This window comes from Canis lupus, chromosome 15 (genome assembly GCF_003254725.2).
Source record: "Canis lupus dingo isolate Sandy chromosome 15, ASM325472v2, whole genome shotgun sequence".
Lineage (NCBI taxonomy): Eukaryota > Metazoa > Chordata > Mammalia > Carnivora > Canidae > Canis > Canis lupus.
The window spans coordinates 55,858,661-55,879,682 of NC_064257.1; the positions used below are offsets into that span (position 1 = coordinate 55,858,661).

At 35.1% G+C, this 21,022-nt stretch overlaps 1 protein-coding gene across 2 annotated transcripts in view; it reads left to right on the top strand.

Moving 5' to 3' along the window:
* Positions 1 to 21,022, top strand: part of ETFDH (electron transfer flavoprotein dehydrogenase) — a 30,427-nt gene that overhangs the window by 5,177 nt on the left and 4,228 nt on the right. The window contains exons 2-10 of one of the 2 annotated variants that reach the window (XM_025439414.3): positions 2,916 to 3,056; positions 3,507 to 3,736; positions 5,015 to 5,096; positions 5,739 to 5,857; positions 8,358 to 8,435; positions 13,902 to 14,048; positions 15,422 to 15,562; positions 16,796 to 16,939; positions 19,144 to 19,312. In XM_025439414.3, the coding sequence (XP_025295199.1) occupies positions 2,916 to 3,056; positions 3,507 to 3,736; positions 5,015 to 5,096; positions 5,739 to 5,857; positions 8,358 to 8,435; positions 13,902 to 14,048; positions 15,422 to 15,562; positions 16,796 to 16,939; positions 19,144 to 19,312 (1,251 nt within the window). Of the gene's footprint in view, positions 1 to 2,915; positions 3,057 to 3,506; positions 3,737 to 5,014; positions 5,097 to 5,738; positions 5,858 to 8,357; positions 8,436 to 13,901; positions 14,049 to 15,421; positions 15,563 to 16,795; positions 16,940 to 19,143; positions 19,313 to 21,022 lie in introns of those variants that run through there. The other variant, XM_049094313.1, reaches the window with a different exon arrangement.

The window sequence follows — 21,022 nt, forward strand, 5'->3', positions numbered from 1 at the left end:
TCTTTCATAGCTAGCTTCTTTCACTTAGCATAGTGTTGTTTATCAGCAGCAAAAAGGAGTTCAGTAGTGATACATGTTCGTTGCCGAATAATATTCCATTTTATGAATATATCACTTTTTATTTATCCATTCACAGACTTTTGTATTTTTCTCTATACTTTGGCTGTTATAAATAATCCATCTATGAAGATTCATGCAGGTTTTTGTGTTTTTTCATTTATCTTAGGTATATATACCTAGGAGAGAGTTACGTGGAAACCCCAAACTTAAATGTTTTGAGGAATTGGTAGACTGTTTTCCAAAGTGTCTGCACCATTTTACATTCCTACCAGCTGTGTATGAGGGTTCCAGTTTTTCCACATCCTCATCAACACTTGTTACTATCCCTCTTATTGCTTATAATCATCCTAGGGGATACAAAATATTATCTCATCGCGGTTTTTGATTTGTATTTCCCTGACAGTTAATGATGTTGAGCATCTTTTTATGTGCCTATTGGCCACTTGTATATCTCCATTAGAGAAAGGGCTATACAAATTCTTTGTTTTTTAACCAGGTTGTCTTTTTATTATTAGAAATGAGTATATTATATATACTTGATGCAATTCCTTTATCAGGTAGAGGATTTGCAAATATTTTCTCCCATTCAGTAGGTGATCTTTTCACTTTCTTCATGGCATCCCTTGAAGACAAAAGGTTTTTGTTTTGTTGAAGTGCAGTTTCTTTTCTCTTTTGTTGCTTGCGTTTTTGGTGTCATAGCAAAGATACCATTGCTTAATCCAGGGTCACAAAGATTTATACCACTGTTTTTTTTAACAATTATACCATTTGCCCTTACATTTGGGTCTTTGGAGCTTTTTGAGTTAACTTTTGTATCACTATAATCTTTATTTTTTCACTTTTTATTTTGAAATAATTTTATATTTACAGAAGTGTGTTGCAAAGATAACACAGAGTTCCCATATACCATTTGCTCAGCTTAACTCCTTACATAACCATAGTACCATTATCAAAACCAAGAAATTGACATTGATGCAGTACTATTAACTAAACTACTGACTTTATTTGAATTTCCTTATTCTGGTCCAGGATCTAATCTGGGACACCACAGTGTTTTTAGTTGCAATATCTTGTTAGTCTACTTCAGTGTGACAGTTCCTCTGTCTTTTCTTGTCTCTCATGATCTTGATACCTTCAGTATATACTGGCCAGTCATTTTGTAGAAAGTCCCTCAATCTAAATTTGTCTAATGATTTCTTATGTTTAGACTGAGGTTATAGATTTTGGGGAAGTATGCCACAGGGTAAAGAACTCTTATTTCAGGGAGTGTGTGATACCAACATGTCTTATTGCCAATAGTGTTAAACTTGATCATTTGGTTAAAGGGTTTGCTATATTTCTCTACTGTAAAATTAATATTTTTCCTATTCATACTCTACTTATTAGAAGCTAGTCATTAATTGCAGTCCACACTCAAAAAGTGTAGAAACAAATCTGTAGCAGTATCAACATCTTTTATGCTTTGACTTTTTCTGCTAAAATTATAGACCAAATGGAATTCATTTTGATAAAGAAAAGTATACTTCTTTCCAAATGACTTTTTCCCTATCTTTGACCATTTAATAAGTAACCATTTCCTCTCCTTGATTAGAAATGGCATCTTTATCATACACCAAATCCTTAATGTGTGTTCTGTTTCTGAACTCTTTATTCCTTTCCTTTCTTTTGATTATTCCATCTCTTCTCCTATAACAGACTTCTAATTATTATAGCTCTCTATATAAGTTTTTATATCTGTTAGGGCTAATCCCAAGGGAGGAATGTCTGTCTATATATAATGGGAAAGAGTATTAAGGAGAAGAGTACCAGAGAAGGGAGACAGAAATTAAAGATACAGGTGAAAGGGAAGGCTTCAGATGAAGGGATGTCCCTAAGAAAACGTGAGGGAATAAGCCTCATCATCCAGGTGGAAGGATTAATGTAAGTGAAGAGAAAAGATATCTGCTATAACCTGAGAGAATGAAAAAAGAGTGGATACAAATACAGATGACATTAGAGGTTGTTGCCAAGGAAATAGGAAAGTTCTCACCTAATTGCTTCTATCTTTCTGTGATGTTTGGTGGTGTGTTAGGGTATCTGCTTCAGATAAGGGAAGGAGGTAGAATTGAAGGTTTAAGGAAAGCAGGGGTTTAATGAACATTATTGCAGATAAATCTTTGCACGCTTCTCTTTATTTCTATTTGCTAACTTAATGAATATGTACATTTTTAAGACTCTCAGATGTTGCCATACGGGAGAGTCAGTGTTTTAAAGAGCTGACCATAAAACCTAGTTTGCCCACATTGTCCCAGCATAATAATCATCAATACTGCCTGTTCCTACTCTCAAAAGTACCCAGTTTGGTAAATTATATAGTCATCCTATTTATAGGTTAAGCTTAATATGAGCTAAATGGAATATATTAGTTTATTAGGAACTTTTAACATATAATTTGAAAACATTGCTCTATGAGAAGAAGCTAAGTTCATCTAGGAAATAATACAGTCTGTTTCAGTTCATATCACAACTAATGCCTCAACAGCATAGATCTAACTTCACTGAATGTCTGCAATGTTGATATAGTTGGAATATAAACACAAATTTTTAAGTATAAGATATCACATGGAATCATATAATTTTAGATCAAGAAATTACTATCGAGATGATCTAGTGACCCTTTTTTGGATGATGACACTGAAATCTAGAGAGATTAATGATTTGTTTAAGATCTTAGGGCTGATTATTAGAAAATCAAAAAGAAATCAGATCTGATTCCCAATCCTAGAATTTTTTTCCTTTTAAAAAATGTTTTTTCAGCCTACTCCTAAGGAAAACTAATTGAAAAAATAATAATAATGTTCATAATTTTTATACAGCATATCAGTGCTTTCATGCCTTAAAAATTAAGAAAAGTTATCTACCTCTGTGTCATGCAAGATGGTCTTCAACCTCTGTTGTACCTCGAATTACTACCCACTATACTATTTATCCCCGGGATAAGGACAAGCGATGGGAAGGTAAGTAATAATTTCTGTAGATGTGTTAGGCTTTTCTAGATACTTTGTATCATTTTGTGCAGAGAAAGATTTTTCATGATAGTATAAAATCATCAAATAATATTTCATAGCTTTACCAAATCTATTACACATTGATAATGAGATAAGCAAATATTTGCTAAGTTTATAGTAGTAAATCTCAAAGCCAAAAGGGGGTTTATGGAAGCAAAATTAAGATCTACACTGGAACAAAACCTAAGAGAACATCCAATTAATACAATAATATATTTAGTGTAATTCTCATGCAAATTGGAGGGACAATCTCTATAAATGCTCTAAAGCAAAAAAATAAAAAATAAAAAATAAAATAAATGCTCTAAAGCATAGTATTTGTAACCCAGTTTGTGATTTTTATCAGATCATACTCATCCCAGAATTTTCATGTATTTTTTTAAACATTTTTCCTCCCAGGAGTGAACATGGAGAGGTTTGCAGAAGAAGCAGATGTAGTTATAGTTGGTGCAGGCCCTGCAGGACTTTCTGCAGCTGTTCGTCTAAAGCAATTGGCTACTAAACATGAAAAGGACATCCGTGTGTGTCTAGTAGAGAAAGCTGCTCAAATAGGAGCTCATACTCTCTCAGGGGCTTGCCTTGATCCACGTGCTTTTGAAGAATTATTCCCAGACTGGAAGGAGAAGGGAGTATGAAAAATTGGTTTTTATACAAAGTGTACTCTTTATCATATCTCTATTTCCAAACTACTAGAATATGGAAAAAACCCTTTTTCTGTAATTCTGTTTCTTAGAGGATTGTTATAGATAAGTTTTTTTTTAACTTAAAAAGAGCCAAAAAATTGAATCATATCAACTATACTTATAATTTTAAGATATTAACTCATTTATTTGTATAATGCCTCCTACATGTTGTATTTATCTACTGGATTTATGAGAAGGCCTTATCTGGAGAAGATTTTAGAATATTTGTACCAAATAAAATAACAGCATTTTGATTTTGAGGATTATTTCCTAACTCGATCCGTGTTTCTATCATTGTTCTTCATGAAGTTCTATATACATTTCCTGGAACATTGTAATATCTAAAGCCAAAGAAGGTAATCTAATCAAATGTTCTAAAGAAATAAATTAATATGGCCTCTCATAACCTAAGAAGAAAAGGCACTGGTATGATATGCAAAGAACTGAATGTTAGTTTTACTGCTTTCATAATTTGTATGACCTTAGTTAAAATCTTACATTTTTTGTATCTCAGCTTAGCCTTTTCTTCTGTAAGATAGGTTATGTTATACCTGCCAAGGTTAGAATATTCGCTGTCTGTGAATATACTTTTGTAAAGGTCAAAAATCATATGATTTCTGTATTATTTCTATATGGAATAAGTTGAATTCCAAAAATTTCATCTGTGCTCTTCTTTCTAAAATACCAAGCTCCTTTAAACTAGAAATACTTTAGTTATACCTAATTAACTTTCTTTTTTCAATATTATATCAAAAATATATATTATTGAATTATTATGGACATAATTTCAGTTGTAATAGAAAAAGATTTTCAGAGCCCCATATAACTGAGCAGATACAATCCATGACATATATGTTAACTGTCTGTATCCAAGGAAAAATAAAACCTCTCTTATGTTTTCATCAAGCAGGAAGTTACAACTTGGAGCAAGCACCTAGGCTAAACTCGCACAGAGACAGGGAGACAGGAAGCCATGTCCAGGATGTCTCCAAGCCCCCAAGAAAGATTTCTGGGATGTAAAACTGGCTTATTTAGGTTCTAAAAAGATTCCCATACGTCTGAAAGAGACAAAGAGGATTTACAGTTCCAAGTTTTCTAAAGGAAATGAAAGAAAAGTGAGGAGAGTAGTTCACTTTCCCTTTTTACCCAGTTTTTTTTATTATTTGTATTTACCATTACAAATATAAACGAAAACTTCCTTCTCTTTCCTTCTTTTGTTTTTAGGCTCCACTGAATACTCCAGTAACAGAAGACAGATTTGGAATTTTAACAGAGAAATACAGAATTCCTGTGCCAATTCTCCCAGGTAAGATGTGATCAATATTTGTAGAATCATAGAATTCCATGCCTGGAAGGAATGGAATTTCACCTGGTGAAATCCCTTCTTTTTACAGATGAGAAAACTGATACCCAGAGATTTGAAGGACTTACCCAAAGTTATAGAACTAGCTTGTAGTATAACAAGACTAGCACCTAGTTCTTCTGTCTTCCAGTCTAGAAGAATTGAGATAGCCTTGTAAGGCAACCCGGAATTTTAATTTAGTGTTGTAATGTTTTTTAAATTTAATGATTAGAATTGTATGCCAAAATTGTAGAAAATAAATGAAATTATGGGGATCCCTGGGTGGCGCAGCGGTTTGGCGCCTGCCTTTGGCCCAGGGCGTGATCCTGGAGACCCGGGATCGAATCCCACATCGGGCTCCCGGTGCATGGAGCCTGCTTCTCCCTCTGCCTGTGTCTCTGCCTCTCTCTATTTCTCTCTCTGTGACTATCATAAATAAATAAAAATTAAAAAAAAAAAATAAATAAATAAATAAATGAAATTATGACCATAAGATAAGGTGTATGTTTACACAGAGATTATACATGATTAGAATTCTTAAATTAAGTATGTTTTTGAGATGGTTTATCAGTAAACTTCAGATTGATAAATTAAGCGTATTTATAGGTCTTCCAATGAATAATCATGGCAATTACATTGTACGCTTGGGACATTTAGTAAGCTGGATGGGAGAACAAGCAGAAGCCCTTGGTGTTGAAATATACCCTGGTTATGCTGCTGCTGAGGTTTGTATAGTTTTATTATGTTTTTAATATTTGTAGGAAGTAATCTCTCTTTGTTTTGAATATAAACAGTTAATGGTACAGAGGTAAATAAATAAGTATTTTAGAAAAGCCATAGAATTTTAGAATTGTAAGATTAGGGGGAATCTTGGAAAGATCAAATCCAAAGAGTAATTGAATTCCTTATCTTGTTACATATATCATGTGATTGTCTAACTTACAACTGAACACCATCAGGGATGAAATAATCTCTATCTGACATTTGACATAATACTCTGTCTTATGTTGAATAAAAATATATCTTCTGTTTTAAACTACATAGAACAAATCAATGCCCTCTTCCAAGGACAGTTTTTCCATTATAATTATGCCCTGTTCTCTCCATCCCCACTTTCAGTTTTTTTCTTTCCTAGGCTAAATATTCTCAGTTCTTTTAACCATGATGTTACATATAGTTTGAGTTCCTTCAGTATTCTCAGTGTCACCTGAATTCATTCTCTTTCTATCCTCTTTATAAAGTGGCACCCAAAATGAAAAAAATGACTTCAAGGGGCATCTGGGTGACTCAGTGGTTGAATGTCTGCCTTTGGCTCAGGTTGTGATCCCAGGGTCCTGGGTTTGAGTTCTGTATCCAGCTCCCCACATGGAGCCTGCTTCTCCCTCTGCCTATGTCTCTGCCTCTCTCTGTGTCTCTCATAAATAAATAAATAAAATCTTTAAAGAAAAAACTACTTCAAGCCTAGTGTAAAGCAGGGCTATTGCCTTCGTCATTCTAGAAACTGTTCTTCTATTAATTCTCTCTAAAATAACTTTTTTGGCAAATGTATCATACTGTTGACTCTCACCAAGTATTATTGGGGAAATGATTAAAAATAATATGTTCTGCCAACCCAGAAAAGTCACCTTTATAAATTACTTTTAAAAGTTTTGTTATTTAATGAGCATCAAACTAAGACTGCAGTGCATATGATAGGAAGTCTGCTAGGGAGGTTGCCAAGACAGAAAGAAATCTCACTCTTGCATAGCCACACATATACAGTCCATTATATCCATGTTAATTGTCTTTGTCCAGGGGAAAAATAAAGTTTCTTGTATCTTCTTGACAAGCAGGAAGTTACAACTTAGAGCCAAGCACCTAGTTCAGACTCCTAGAGACAGGGAAACAGGACACCAGTCTTTTTGGTGTTCACATTTCAAATATGACACCCCTGGGAAACACATTTCTGAGATGCAGATCTAGTGGGAGTCTCAAATAAGACTTTTAAAAACATTCCTATATCCCAGAGAGACAGAGAAAAGATTTACAATAAACTTTTCTAAAGGAAATGATTGGAAAAATTGACAAGAAGGGTTTTTTTTGTTTGTTTTGGCCTCAGGGGAAATTCAAAAAACTGTTTTTGTTTTTTACCCTTACAATATGTAAGTCAAAACACATAAGTCACTGTATTATACTTGTTGCTATGTTAATTTTTGTTTTCCCAGCTCATATATATGTGCATTTGGGTTTTGGGACACAAGTGTAGGGTTTTGCATTTCTTCTGGTTCTTGACTGGGATCAGTATCAAAATCACAAGTAGGGTGGTTTGTAGAATCTCTGATTTTAACTTTGTGTACACAAACACACACGCACACATACCATACACACACAATCTCTTACCCTTCTTTTTTTCTCAATCCCATAAAGATCGTCATCAATAGATTAATGATACGTTGGTCAGGTTTTTAAATTTTCTGAGCCAGACTTAATTATAGTTCAAAGCCACATTCTACTGTTGATTCATTTTCAGGGTATGAAATAAAAAGTTTCTATTTTTCTTTTCATATCCATTGCTGCTAATCGTTGCTTTACCTTTCCACTCCTGTGCTGTCTGCATGATTCTGGTGTATATTTTGTACTTCTATCTAAAGGGCATTTTCCATCACAGAGAAAACAGAAATCAAGTAAGAAAGGTAGAATATTGCTGGTTCTCATTCTCAATGACAATTCAGTCCTACTTGCTCCAAAAATAAATTGTAATCACTTTTGGGCTGTCTTGAACCTCTTTCTGTTTTGTTTTGTTTCATTTTCTTTGATTTTTGTTTTTTGGGATCTTAGCTCATTTGGAGCAGAGGCTTTCCTGACCCTGTTGTCTTCCCACCCAACACTGATTGATGGTCTTCATTTGTTAGAGGCCCTGATTTCAGGGTCTGTATACTTGGTTTTGATGCCTAGTTTCTTCAGGTTATTCTTACTAGTTTCCTTAGTGACCTCTACAGTAGCTTCCTCCTTTACTTCTTCATTAAGGTTGTGGCATTTCTTTCATTTCCAACTGTTTGAGCTGTGTTCTTTTATACTCTAAAAGGGAGTATCTTTAAAACATTTCTTTTTTTGCCTAAACATTTTGATGCTTGTTATGTAATCTAGAGAACATGTTCACTTTCTTAAATATCTAAGGCTGTTTATTGCTTCTTTTTAATGTGGTTATGAATCCTAAGGTGATAACAAAATATGTTTTCATTTTAGGTCCTTTTTCATGAAGATAGTAGTGTAAAAGGAATTGCCACTAATGACGTAGGGATACAAAAGGATGGTGCACCAAAGGTAAACTTTTTAACAGTTACGTGCGTAACAAACTGACAAAAGAAGAAGGAATCAACTTAAATGCAATAATTTAGTTTAGCTACAAACTACAGATTAATAAAATGTATGTTAGAATATAACTATTAATGTAGAAATTTTCTCCTGTTAAAAAAAGTATAGAAGCATCTTTGAACTGAAAAGGACTTAGACAAATAGATGTGATATGTTTAAGAATAGTTTTCTTAAAGATAAAAACATGACTAATACAAAAAAAAAAAAACCATGTGACAAAGATTTTATTTCACTCATTAATAAATGACAGAATCAGTAAGATGTTCTAGCCAGTTCAAGGAGAATTCAAAACACATACATATATATAGGTCATCAGTCAACTGCATTGCCACTTCCATAATTTCCATTTCTATGGACAAGAATCATTTGCATTACTATCAGTAACACTGATAGTCTTTGATATCTTTTGGTAAATATAAAACTGATTGCTTTCCTCTCATTCAGGTATAATCCTGGATGGTTTTCAGATTTTTACAACTTTTATTTTTGAATTTGCGAAAGAAAAGCTCTCAGGCTATGGATCTCTCACTGTGCAAGATTCCTCGAAACGAACAAGGAAAAAAAAACTCCTTGCTTTCCCATAATAACAGACCAAAACACAAGTTACTATCTCAATAAATTAATTTGTCAACTGATATTTATTTGCTGTTGTCTTAATTTCTCAAGTAGATCCTAAGTTCCATGAGGGCAGAGATCATGCAGGGTTACTCAAGTCCCCACCATAGTGCCAGGTGATATCAGATCCTCAATAAATATTTGTTAACTTAGAATTTATCCTTCTCACTGCCATTCCTGAACAGAATGGGGAATCGAGTGTAGAGTCTCCTCCTGCTTCTCACTGCTTCCTGCTTAGAGATAAGCAAGTGGCAAAGCTCTGGAGTCTTACCTACATTGTTCCTCTAAAGGTTTGACTGGTTTCATCAGAATTCTGTAAGATGTGGGTCTCAGTGTGTCCTAGAGTAGGGTGCAAGAAGCTATTTTTTTAACAAGCCCCCAAAGAATTCTGATACATACCTAGGTTTGCAAACAACTATTATTTCATACTACTATTCATGATAAAAGAATATTGGTTTTCCTATATTCTTTCCTGTATTGTAGTTATTCTTAACTGTATTGTGATCATTTAATTTTAAGCCGTATTTTATTCTTTTAAGATTTTATATTTAATGTTACAGCAGAACTGAGGCCACAATTTCTGCTATTCTGATTTTTTTTTGTGTGTGTTCCCAAATTTGTTCAAAAGTAAATTTTTCTGTTTGGGGCTTTGTAGTTATAAAAACATCTATTTAATATATCTTTTTATATAGATATAAAAACAGAAGAATAAAATGGAGTCTTAGTTTTGTGAGCACCAGAATCTAAGTTTTTAAAATAACTGTTTTAGTACCACAAGTTTGGAGTGGGGAGAACCAAGGACTGTGTTTACTGTATTGGTTACAAAGGTGGTGAGAGAAGTCAACTGTGTCAGTATGTTGGCTTCTCACACCACCTTTGTAACCAAATGTCATGAACATACTATGAAGGTACACACACAGGTTAATGTCTTTCCACAGCGTCAGCTTTATTCAATCATAAAGCAAAGTTAAATCACAATTGTAAAGCAGGTTCAGGATACCAGACTCAATAACATTTCACCATGTGAAATGGCTTCTTACACAGCACACAAAGCAGGACAGACGACAAATCACACAACAGACAAGGTAACAGAGGGTATAGGAATTTAAGGAACCAAACACAAAGTCAGTCTGTGGGCGCACAGTTGAGATGAGGCCTTGGTCTGGTCTGGGCCACCTCTCGGCCCATAGTGCTTCTTATGTCCCAACAACGAAGGATCTCAGTTCTGTTCAGAGATCAGTGGGGCGGAGCCTTTTGGTGGCTGTTGCCTTTTTTAAGTGGTCAGACGTAAGGGGGTCAGATCGGAAGAGTAGGATGGTGTGCTGCCAAAATCCTCCCCTTTTTGAAGTGATTTGATCAGTTTCCCCACAGACCTCCTCTGGTCCTGCTTGTTTTTAGTTCTGGGATGTCAGCTGATGCTGGTCCTGGTGATAGCTCCTCGACGCATACCTTAACTACTTGTGTCATTGCTTGACACAGGCTCCTGCTTGACATGAGACTCCATTTTGTTCTCTACACCGAACCAGTGTGTTTGCTGCTTGGTGAAGCACAGATACACCAGGTGGAGTTTTCACACAAAGAGTAAACTTTATTTGCAGCAAATAAGATCATGGGGAATAGCATCCAAGACCATTACTCCTGAGAGAAGGTGAATGGGTACCTCCTTTTTAGAGTTAAATGAATATTTAGATAGGGATGCCTCATCACTGTATGTAGAGAAGTGCCTAATTTTACCCTGTATGTTATGTAAATGAGGCTGAGGCTTCTTCTTGGGTGGAGACTTTAGTATTACAATGAGGTAAAGGTCACTGCCCATTATTCCAGGAGTGACTCCATGGTCCGTCTGTGTGGACGTGAGTAGGGGGGAATGTTTAGCTCAAAAGCTAACTGCATGTCCATTTGGAAACAAATAGAGTTGGGCCTTTATTTTTTTTTAAATTCTGAGAATTTCTTAAAACCATAAAAAAAATTGGAAACCTAGATTACAATTACAACCTAAAGGTAGGATAAGCCATCCTATAGAGAAAAGAAATTACAAACCTGTAACAGACTTTTTTTAAAACTATATAAACATTAAACACTTCTGTTGGTGATCCCTGGGTGGCTCAGTGGTTTAGTGCCTGCCTTCAGCCCGGGGCATGATCCTGGAGTCCTGGGATCGAGTCCCACATCAGGCTTCCTGCATGGAGCCTGCTTCTCCCTCTGCCTGTGTCTCTGCTTCCCTCTCTGTCTCTCTCATGAATAAATAAATAAAATATTAAAAAAAAAACACTTCTGTATACCAAAAGATACTATGAAGTCTATAGATAAGCAGCAGATTGGGGAAAAAGTTTTTGACTACCTGTAATATCAAATAGCACATATATATTAACAAGAAAAAAGGCAACGCTTTAGAAAAGTGAGCAAAACCTAAAAAATTGACAATTTACAGAAGAACAAATCCAGGTGACTACTACTTATAAGGAAAGATGTTTAAGTACTTTTTCTTCAGAGTCCACAGTTTAAATGTCATTTTTTCAAAGAAGCCTTTTCAGTTCACCCAATCCATAACAGTTTCCTCTGTTATTCCCTCTCAACACCTTGTGCTTTCTTTCAGAGCACTTAATCATAATCTGTAATTATATACTCACGTATTTCTTTAATGTCTACCTGTATGACTGGCCTGAAGGAAAGAGATGTGGCTTTTATTCATCTCTGTACTCCCAATGCCTAGCATAGAACCTGGCACACCATTCATTCATATTTCTTGACTCAAAAACAAAAGTGCTTAAAACAGTAGTCAGGAAAATGCAAATTAAAATAACATTTTTTTACCAAAAATGTAAAATGAACAGTTATATCTCTCAGTAACTGGACTATAGGGAAAAGGCCTTTCTTACACACTGCTGGTGGAAAGCAAACTGATAATACCTAGTAAAATAAAAATAGGTGTGCCCTTTGATCCAACAGTGCCACTCCGGGGAATCTATCTTACATGGATAAAAGCACAGTACTGTAAGGATATATAAATACAAATACACACACACACACACGGTGTATATTTTATAACATTGTTTTTGGTCACAAACTTGGAAACAGTGAATGGCTATTAAACATTAGCAGAATTGGTGAATAAGCTATGGTATTTTCACACGGACTACTATCCAGCCATTGAAGAGAAATATTTGACTCTACAGTGACTTGAAAAGATTTCCGTGAAGTATTATTGAGAAAAGTCAGATGCATTGTGTTTTGTAATCTTATTTTTTGTAAAATAAATCAGGAACCAAAAAAATTTAAGCATATATGTATCTCAGTTGTATGTGTGTTTACATATTTGGGGTAAAAGTGTACATACTAGATTGTTAACATGCTTTATGGATGAGTGAAGTGTAACAAGAGGGAGCAGACAAGAACAAAATAAAAAAGAGTGAAATTAGAGGATGTGTATGCAAGTGTAATATACACCTATGCATATGTATGACAAGTATTGCACAAGAAAAAAGTAGTTATCAATAAATGTGTGAAAGATGTTCAGACTTTGTAGTAATCAAAGTAATTAATACATTAATAATGACATAATTCTATCATTCAGAATGACAATATTTAGCACCAAGTATATTCATCTAAGCAGTGCTTTTTTTTTTTTTTTTTAAGATTTTATTTATTTATTCATGAGAGACACGGAGAGAGGCAGAGACACAGGCCAGGGAGAAGCAGGCTCCATGCAGGGAGCCCGACGTGGGACTCAATCCCGGGTTTCCAGGATCAAGCCCTGGGCTGAAGGTGGCGCTAAACCGCTGAGCCACCCGGGCTGCCCTAAGCAATGCTTTTTAATAGCAGAACACAGTGGAACAGCTAAAATGTCCCACTACTGAGAATTGTTTGAAAAATTAGGGGAGGGACACCGGTAGCTCAGTGGTCGAGCGTCTGCTTTTGGCTCAGGGCGTGATCCCAGGGTCCTCAATAATCTTACTTAATAAAGGAATACGGAATAGACGGATAGTCTCTTATGAAATATATCTTTTCTGGTATTTCTCTAGGTGTAAATATAAAATATATAGAGCAAAAGAGAAGTAAAGACTTCAATTGTAGCTTTTTTTTCCACTTGGAAACAAAACTCAGTTTTAGAATATGCATTCAGTAATAGAGAAAAAGTAAAATTATAACCAAAGAGTATATTTAGTATGATTCTAAGTGTGTTAGAAGTATATAAATAGGCTCTATATAGTTTTTTATTCATGGAAATTTTCTCACGATTTATGGGAAAGCTATTTTTTTTTAAGATTTTTATTTATTCATGAGAGAGACAGAGAGAGAGAGAGAGGCAGAGACACAGGCAGAGGGAGGAGCAGGCTCCACACAGGGAGCCCGACGTGGGACTCAATCCCAGGTCTCCAGGATCGCGCCCCGGGCTGAAGGCGGCACCAAACCGCTGAGCCACCCGGGCTGCCCTACAGGAAAGCTATTAATAGTGCTTTTTGATTCAGATGATGAGACTGGAAAACCAGGAGCAGAGGGGAAATGGTTTTTCACTTTTGATTTTATTTTCATTTGTAGAGCATTTTTGTAGCATGAGTGTGCTTTATTTGCTTTTTTAATTCTTACGCACTTAAGCATTCAGATACTTTGGAATTAAAAAAGAAAAATGCAACAGACAGGATAAAGTTTAAATTAGATTCCACTTACAATAGTTTTATTTCTAGTATTATGTATTTGTACTGTTTCTTCTGTACTTGAATCATAGTTTAATTCAAAAGTGACTAGAATGTATTTTTTAAATTGTCAAATGTTGCAATTTAACATGTTTTTATTTTTTAGACAACATTTGAGAGGGGACTAGAACTACATGCAAAAGTTACAGTTTTTGCAGAGGGTTGCCATGGACATCTAGCCAAACAACTGTATAAGAAGTTTGATTTGAGAGCCAATTGTGATCCTCAAACCTATGGAATTGGACTGAAGGAGGTATCCTGATTTGGTTTTGTAATTTTAATTTTAAACTATGAAGTTTAAACTCATTTGTATTATAGTGTAGTTTGTAACATTGATATAATTTTATAATTATTTTTTATTGAAGCATTCGTTATAATTGAAAACGTTTGGGATATTTTTTAAGGGGCTAGAAAATACTGCTAATCAAATTCTGTTATCTAAGTTGTTTCTACGTGTTGTAATTGTTTCATCAAATGTTTCTTGAAATCAAAGTCTAGATTGAAATTATTTTTAATATTTTATATTTTATATTTATATAATATATTTTAATTAATAAGAATTTCTTTTCATTGTAATACCATCTGCCCTAATAAGATTTGACCTGATACCCCTATGCTGTTGTATGGTGACCAATCGTACAAGAATTCTTTCTTCAAAATTGCACTGTGAAAACAGTTTATGAAATATGTACTCATCCATAGCCTATTGATCTGAAATCTAAAATTTAATTAGGTTAAGTATATTTTCTCAGTGTATCCAGTCTCTGTTTCCCAAATCTTAGGCTTACTAGAGTGTAAAAGATTCATTACCTTTTGTTTAAATTTTTTTAGGATAAGGCTCAGAACATTTCCAATTCTGTATATAGCTAGATTAATTGTAAGTAAATCCTTAACTGTTTTTGGTAGGTTGCGCATCACACTTCTGTGATTTTTAGATAATATTTCAGATGGAAATTGTTTAAAACTTACCCTTTTGAAAATAGATGAATGATTTGTTTCAGTTGGGAAAGGGGGAGTGGAGAAGAGCATAAGCTGTTTTATTGAAGAATAACACATATCCTGGAGAGCAGCAGATCTTAGGTGTACAGCTCAATTAACTTTTATAAGGTGAACACACCCATGGAATCACCACCTAGATCAAGATCTAGAACATTAGGGACCCTGCCTAGGTGGCTCAGCGGTTGAGTGTCTGCCTTTGGCTAGGGTGTGATCCCAGGATCAAGTCCCGCATCGGGCTCCCTGCATGGAGCCTGCTTCTCTCTCTGTGTCCAATGAAGAAATAAATAAAATCTTAAAAAAAAAAAAAAAAACTAGAACATTACCAGCACCTCAGAAGTTTTCCTCCTCTCTTCAGCAGTGTTCCCTATAATAGTATGAAAGTCTTACCAATCTGAAAATCTAATCAACTTCTGAAAGAATTCATAGCTTTTCTGACCTCTTTTTAGTCCAATTCATCATGCTGCTGTTTGATACAATTTTCTTTGATATGTGAAGTACTTTTTTTGTGTTTCTCTTATTACAGTTTTTCCCTTGACATTTTTATAACTAAGACATAAAACCTGGCAAGTTTGATATATTGTGGTGATAGAAAAAAATTAAATAATACTGTAGGCCTTTTTTTCTTAGTTATGGATTATTGATGAAAAGAAGTGGAAGCCAGGGAGAGTGGATCACACTGTTGGCTGGCCCTTGGACAGACACACTTATGGAGGCTCCTTCCTCTACCACTTAAATGAAGGCGAACCCCTGGTAGCCCTTGGTTTTGTGGTAAGTTACATGGCCATTGTGGAAAACTCTACTGTTTGAGTCCTTGGATCATCAGTGTTATAAAATCTGAAGCATGTAAAATGCTTTTCATTTGAAGATTACTTTCTCATTTTGTCAGTATGTCAAGTGCTTGTGGCCACTACAGACATTGGCCTGTAGTTTCAAACACACATAACTTTAGTGATGGTAGCTCCTAAATGCCAGACATTATATACGTATGTTTCATGGAGAATTCTAAATTTTGTAAAAATCCTATGAAGTATGTATATTATTTTACTGACAGGACGCTGAAGTCCAAACAAGTTATATAACTTTCCCAAATATACCCGTTAAATGAGAGGCAGGACTCACACCTGATTCTGTGTGACTTCAAAGCCCATTTTCGACTATGGCATGCTGTCACTAAAAATGAAATCAGCACTGAGTTTGAATCTGTAACTTTTACAGAATGTACACCTTTTTTCCGTTTTGGCCACTTACATCTTTGCAGTAAATTACATTTTGAACATTGCAAGCAATGGAAAAATAAGGGTTTCTGCACCTTGTAGTTTGGTGGCAGCTTTATATTTCAGTGTCATAATTAGACCTGTATATGACACATCATTAAATGTTTGCATTATTGGTATTTTTTTGACACCCAGCCAAGTGTTCAGTTTCTCATCTTTGTATCGTTTCTCAAGTGACTTAATTTTTTCAAAGCATAAAAAAAGGTTTGGTTATTAATTTCACATTTTGACAGTGCCTTATAAAATGTAACTTCTAATATTTCTTGTCCTCTTTTTTTTTTAAGTATGATTACGTTCTGTTTCTTCATTTTTGCCTCAGTAGTATCACATATGCTTATTCTTTACTAGAGTGGGTACTGATAAATGAAAAATAATTACAACTCCTTTTGTGGAAACATAATGTTAGACCCTTACCTACAAATATTTTTCTAATTTGGGCTTTTACTTACAGAGCACAATGATTTATTAATATATTCTGAGTTTTTAAAGGTTGTCCAGTTATAAACACATGGTATCCTTTTGTTTACCCTTTTTTTTCCAAACAGAATTTATTCAGTTATTTATTCAAGTTTGGATTACTGCATATATTTCTCCAAGTACTTTGGATACAAGAAATTTAATGTACATGTTTTCTCATAAATATTGATCACATTTTTGCTTGATTTAATTTGAAATAAGAATATCCAATTGTATAAGTTTACCAGATTTAAATATAAAAATTTTTAAGGTTGGTCTAGACTACCAGAATCCATATTTGAGTCCATTCAGAGAGTTCCAGAGGTGGAAACACCATCCTAGCATTCAGCCAACACTGGAAGGTGGAAAAAGGATTGCATATGGAGCCAGAGCCCTGAACGAAGGTGGCTTTCAGGTAACTCATCCAACTTTTTATTATTTCTTATTTCTGTATTATAAAGTAAACATTGAAAATACAATTAATAACTTTAGGTAAAGAATGGAAAATTATCTCATATAAAGAAACTTTAAGCACACCATAGTTAAAATTACACCATGAATTTAGTGTTAAGAATATATTAATTTCCTGAGATAAATGTATAGGCTTTTTGTTGGTTGGTTTTTAACCAGAAAGTTAAACTCCAGTATAGTCAATAGGACATACAGATTTGTATTTAAAAACATCTGCCTTGTGTTTGAACATCTCAGGTAATTTTTTAGATTGGTGGGAAGAGTTGACCACACACACTCACTTTTAACTAAAATTTTCTGATTTAATTAGTCAAAGATATAGAAATTTATTTCTAGTAAGTTTTTGAAGAACCTTAAACAATAATCTGGAACTTTTGATTTGGTTTATTTTGAGCTAACAACTGTGACATGACTTTTTTCCCCTTTTTTTTAATTTTTAAAATCATACTTGTTTTATGACTGAAGGTTTATACCTCTTAATCCACCTTACATATTTTGCCATCCCCCACTCATCTCTGCTCTGGCACCTGCCAGTTCTCTTTATAAATTAGGCTATTGATGTGTACATGACTCACTCTTTTCTTTTTCTTTTTTCTTTTCTTTTCTTTTCTTTTTTTTTTTTTTTCTTTCTTTTTTTTTTTCTTTTATTTCTTTCTTTTCAGTCTGTACCAAGACTAAACCTTTTCTGGAGGGTTTCTAATTATTTGTGTTTAATGAATGTCCCATAATACATTTCTCAGTGCAGCTTTTTTTCAGTCCATAGTTCTGTAACAAGATACCACCTGCCTATACAGGATAGGATCCTCCCAGGATCTAAAAATACGTTTTATTCATAGGACTTACACACCAATTTGGAAGAATTTGCACTAGCAGTCCAGGCCTTTTTATTCACAGTTTATTCACAGTCTTCTGGTACTTTAATCAAACAGTGTTAGCAAGGCCACAGTCCTATTTAAGAAACGTGTTGTCATTATCCAAATTCCTAATTATCTCTTTCCAGCTAGTGACATTCTGGAAAGCCCTTCCTTGCTCTTATCTATTCTGTGATCATTATTTCATGCTCTTTTATCTAGGTGGTTTTGATACTGAATTCAGTCCGAGAACCATAATCATAAATTCACTCCCCACATGTACCATGAGAGGACATGACCCCTGATCCATCTTCTCCCAGCATTCCTTCTGCCCTCCAGCTTTGCTTCTCACCACCTCTCCCTCATAGTTAGAATTCTGTAATTGATGGGAGCTATGGCCACAGATCCCTCCCTGTGGCTCATGCCGCTGACAGCACTGGTTTCCCTGTTTATCCTTCTCCCCTCTGAGCCCGTCAGCACCATCAGCCAAATTCTCTACCACGCACCACTTTCTCAACAAAGACTTGCAGCTTCAGAAAGCCCTTAAAGAGGAAAAAATACAGAAAGAAGAAAGAACACTCAGCATTGGTTTCCTCCTCTTTCCTATTCAAACTATAGATTAGACGACATTTTCCCATGCAGACAATCTAATTTAGCCACTACTTCGTAGGGTAGATATAAACTTTTACTGGCTACCCCCAAAAATACCACCACCTTCTGTCAGATTGTTTTTCATGAGAATTATATACTGAGGCCCAAACAACGGTCTTAAAATTCCTTTTGGAAATTCAGCTTATTCTTAAGTTAATTAAAATATATTCTTTAAGGTAGTAGCTAATTGTAATGATGCTAGGATGAGAACTTAAGTTTCCGCCCCTCGATATCAGAGTAAAAAAGAAAAAAAAAAAATCCACAGGATTTGTAAATCATGAGTTACTGAGAATGCATGTGAAAGCAGCTTGCAATTTAGATAATAGTTGTTTAGGGAATATTTTTAGACATGGATATGTAAAAATAATAACATTTTATTTAAATATGTTAACGCCCTGGTCCTAAACCTGTCTCTCACATAGGTTAGTCATGGGGCCGAAGAGGAAAAAGTCTTAGAAAAATAATACTAGTTCTGATCTTCATTCTTAGGAAAGGGGGCAAATAACTGCCCTTGCTCTGATTGTTTTCCTTCACATTTCACATTTTTTCCTACAGCCTTAGAAGATTTTAAGAGACTATAATTTGTAGTATTGTTTTGCTTGTTTAATTTGAACTAAAAATGTACTTTGAATGTTTCTTTCCTCAGTCTATACCAAAACTCACTTTTCCTGGTGGTTTACTAATTGGTTGTAGTCCTGGTTTTATGAATGTACCCAAGATCAAAGGTACCCACACAGCAATGAAAAGTGGAATTTTGGCAGCAGAATCTATTTTTAAGCAACTAACTAGTGAAAATCTCCAATCAAAGACAATTGGTAAGAACTTTTTATTTAAAGCATTGAAAACTGTCAGGTTCTTTATTGAGATATTTAAAAAGAAGCTATTTAAACATACCCTTAGTATTATAGGCAGAGGATGAAAATAAATAGTTAAAAATCTTGAGGCCTCCTTTTGCATGTTTCAGTTGATATTAAAAGATCTTTCCCTTTTCACAAAGCATTCAAGTATGTGCTGTGCAAAAAAAAACTGTATGATCTAATCTCAGTAGTTAGATTTTTATGGCAATGTTCTGTTTTATTCACATCAAAAGTAGAATAGTACCAGTGATGTCCCACCTACTTAAAAATGAGTCTAAGTTTGGTGTGCCTGAGCGGCTCAGTCGGTAGAGCGTGCAGCTCTTGATCTCGGGGTCATGAGTGTGGGTACAGAGATTGCTTAAATAAACTTGAAAAAAATCTTTAGAAAAATTTTAAAAACTGATTTCAGATTTGACAGTATTTGTGTTGGGTTTCAGATGTGTAACGTACGCACTAGGTACCTCACAAATCCCGAAGGATCTTCAGTCTGAAAACAACAGCTTTGCAGACTGCAGAATCCAGCAGCACCTTTTCCTTTACGGCTTTGCCAGCACAGACCTAGATAGGAGCCCTCTGCCGCGGTGGAGAGGAGCTAACACTTCTGCCCCTGTGAACCCTTACTCTGTGAAGACGACCCTCTAGCAATTCTCAGTTTTTCTCAAAATAAAAGCCTAAGTTTTCTCACTCCTCTGATCCCATCTCTTTTTACTCTCCCTCCCAACCACACTGATCTTTCCTGTAAAGACCATCTCACGGTCCTTACATGGACCAAACCAGTTAATTTGCAATGTACACAAAGTACTCCCAACCCCTTTCCTCCCCACACTGGTTTTTATTCTGTAATATTTACCCCCTTTTGGCACATAATTTACTTATTTAGCAACTTTGTCTCCTGCCTTATGGAAAACTAAGAGAACAGGGGACTTTGTTCACTATGAATCCCAAATATCTGGCACATAGTAGCAACTCAGTAGGTACTTGATAAACTTTATTCCTTAGAATTCCAGATAACAAGTATTCCTCCAGGTCGAAGTATGAAACCTGATGATGCCTTCAAATATCTTTGTGGAAATGGAGGCCATTTGAGGTGTGAGAGAGGAAGGAGATAGAGCTTAGAAAAGGCAGGAGTATAATTGTTTAGTGGAATTTTTTTTCTAATTCTGTTGCCACGTCTCTTTCCTTGTTGGGACCACAAGTCATACTTAACGCCATGTACTCCTAGTGGCGGCACATCCATAGGTACTGGAGCACAAAGGTCACCAAGACTAGATTGAGGGAAAGGGAGTGGAGCCAGAACAGGAAAGTGTAGAACCTACAGAGTAAATGACTTAAGAACCAGTTTATCCCATTAAATATTAAACGCATGCACCAAGTTTCGGTGTTGTTATAAATTTCCTAGGGCTGGCACGACAGAGTCCCGCCAGCTGGGCAGCATGGAGCAACAGGAATTTACTGTGAGTCTCTAGGCTAGCAGTTCAAAACTAGGGTATTGGTAGGACCTTACTCTTTCCTGTCTTTGGTCTTCTTGTCCCTCCCAGCTTCCTGACAGTCTGACATTCCTCTGCTTCCATCTTCTCTCTCCTCTCTGTATCTCATAAGGATGCCAGTCAGTGGATTAAGGACCAACTCTATTCCAATATGACTTCAACTAATTACATCTGCAGTGAC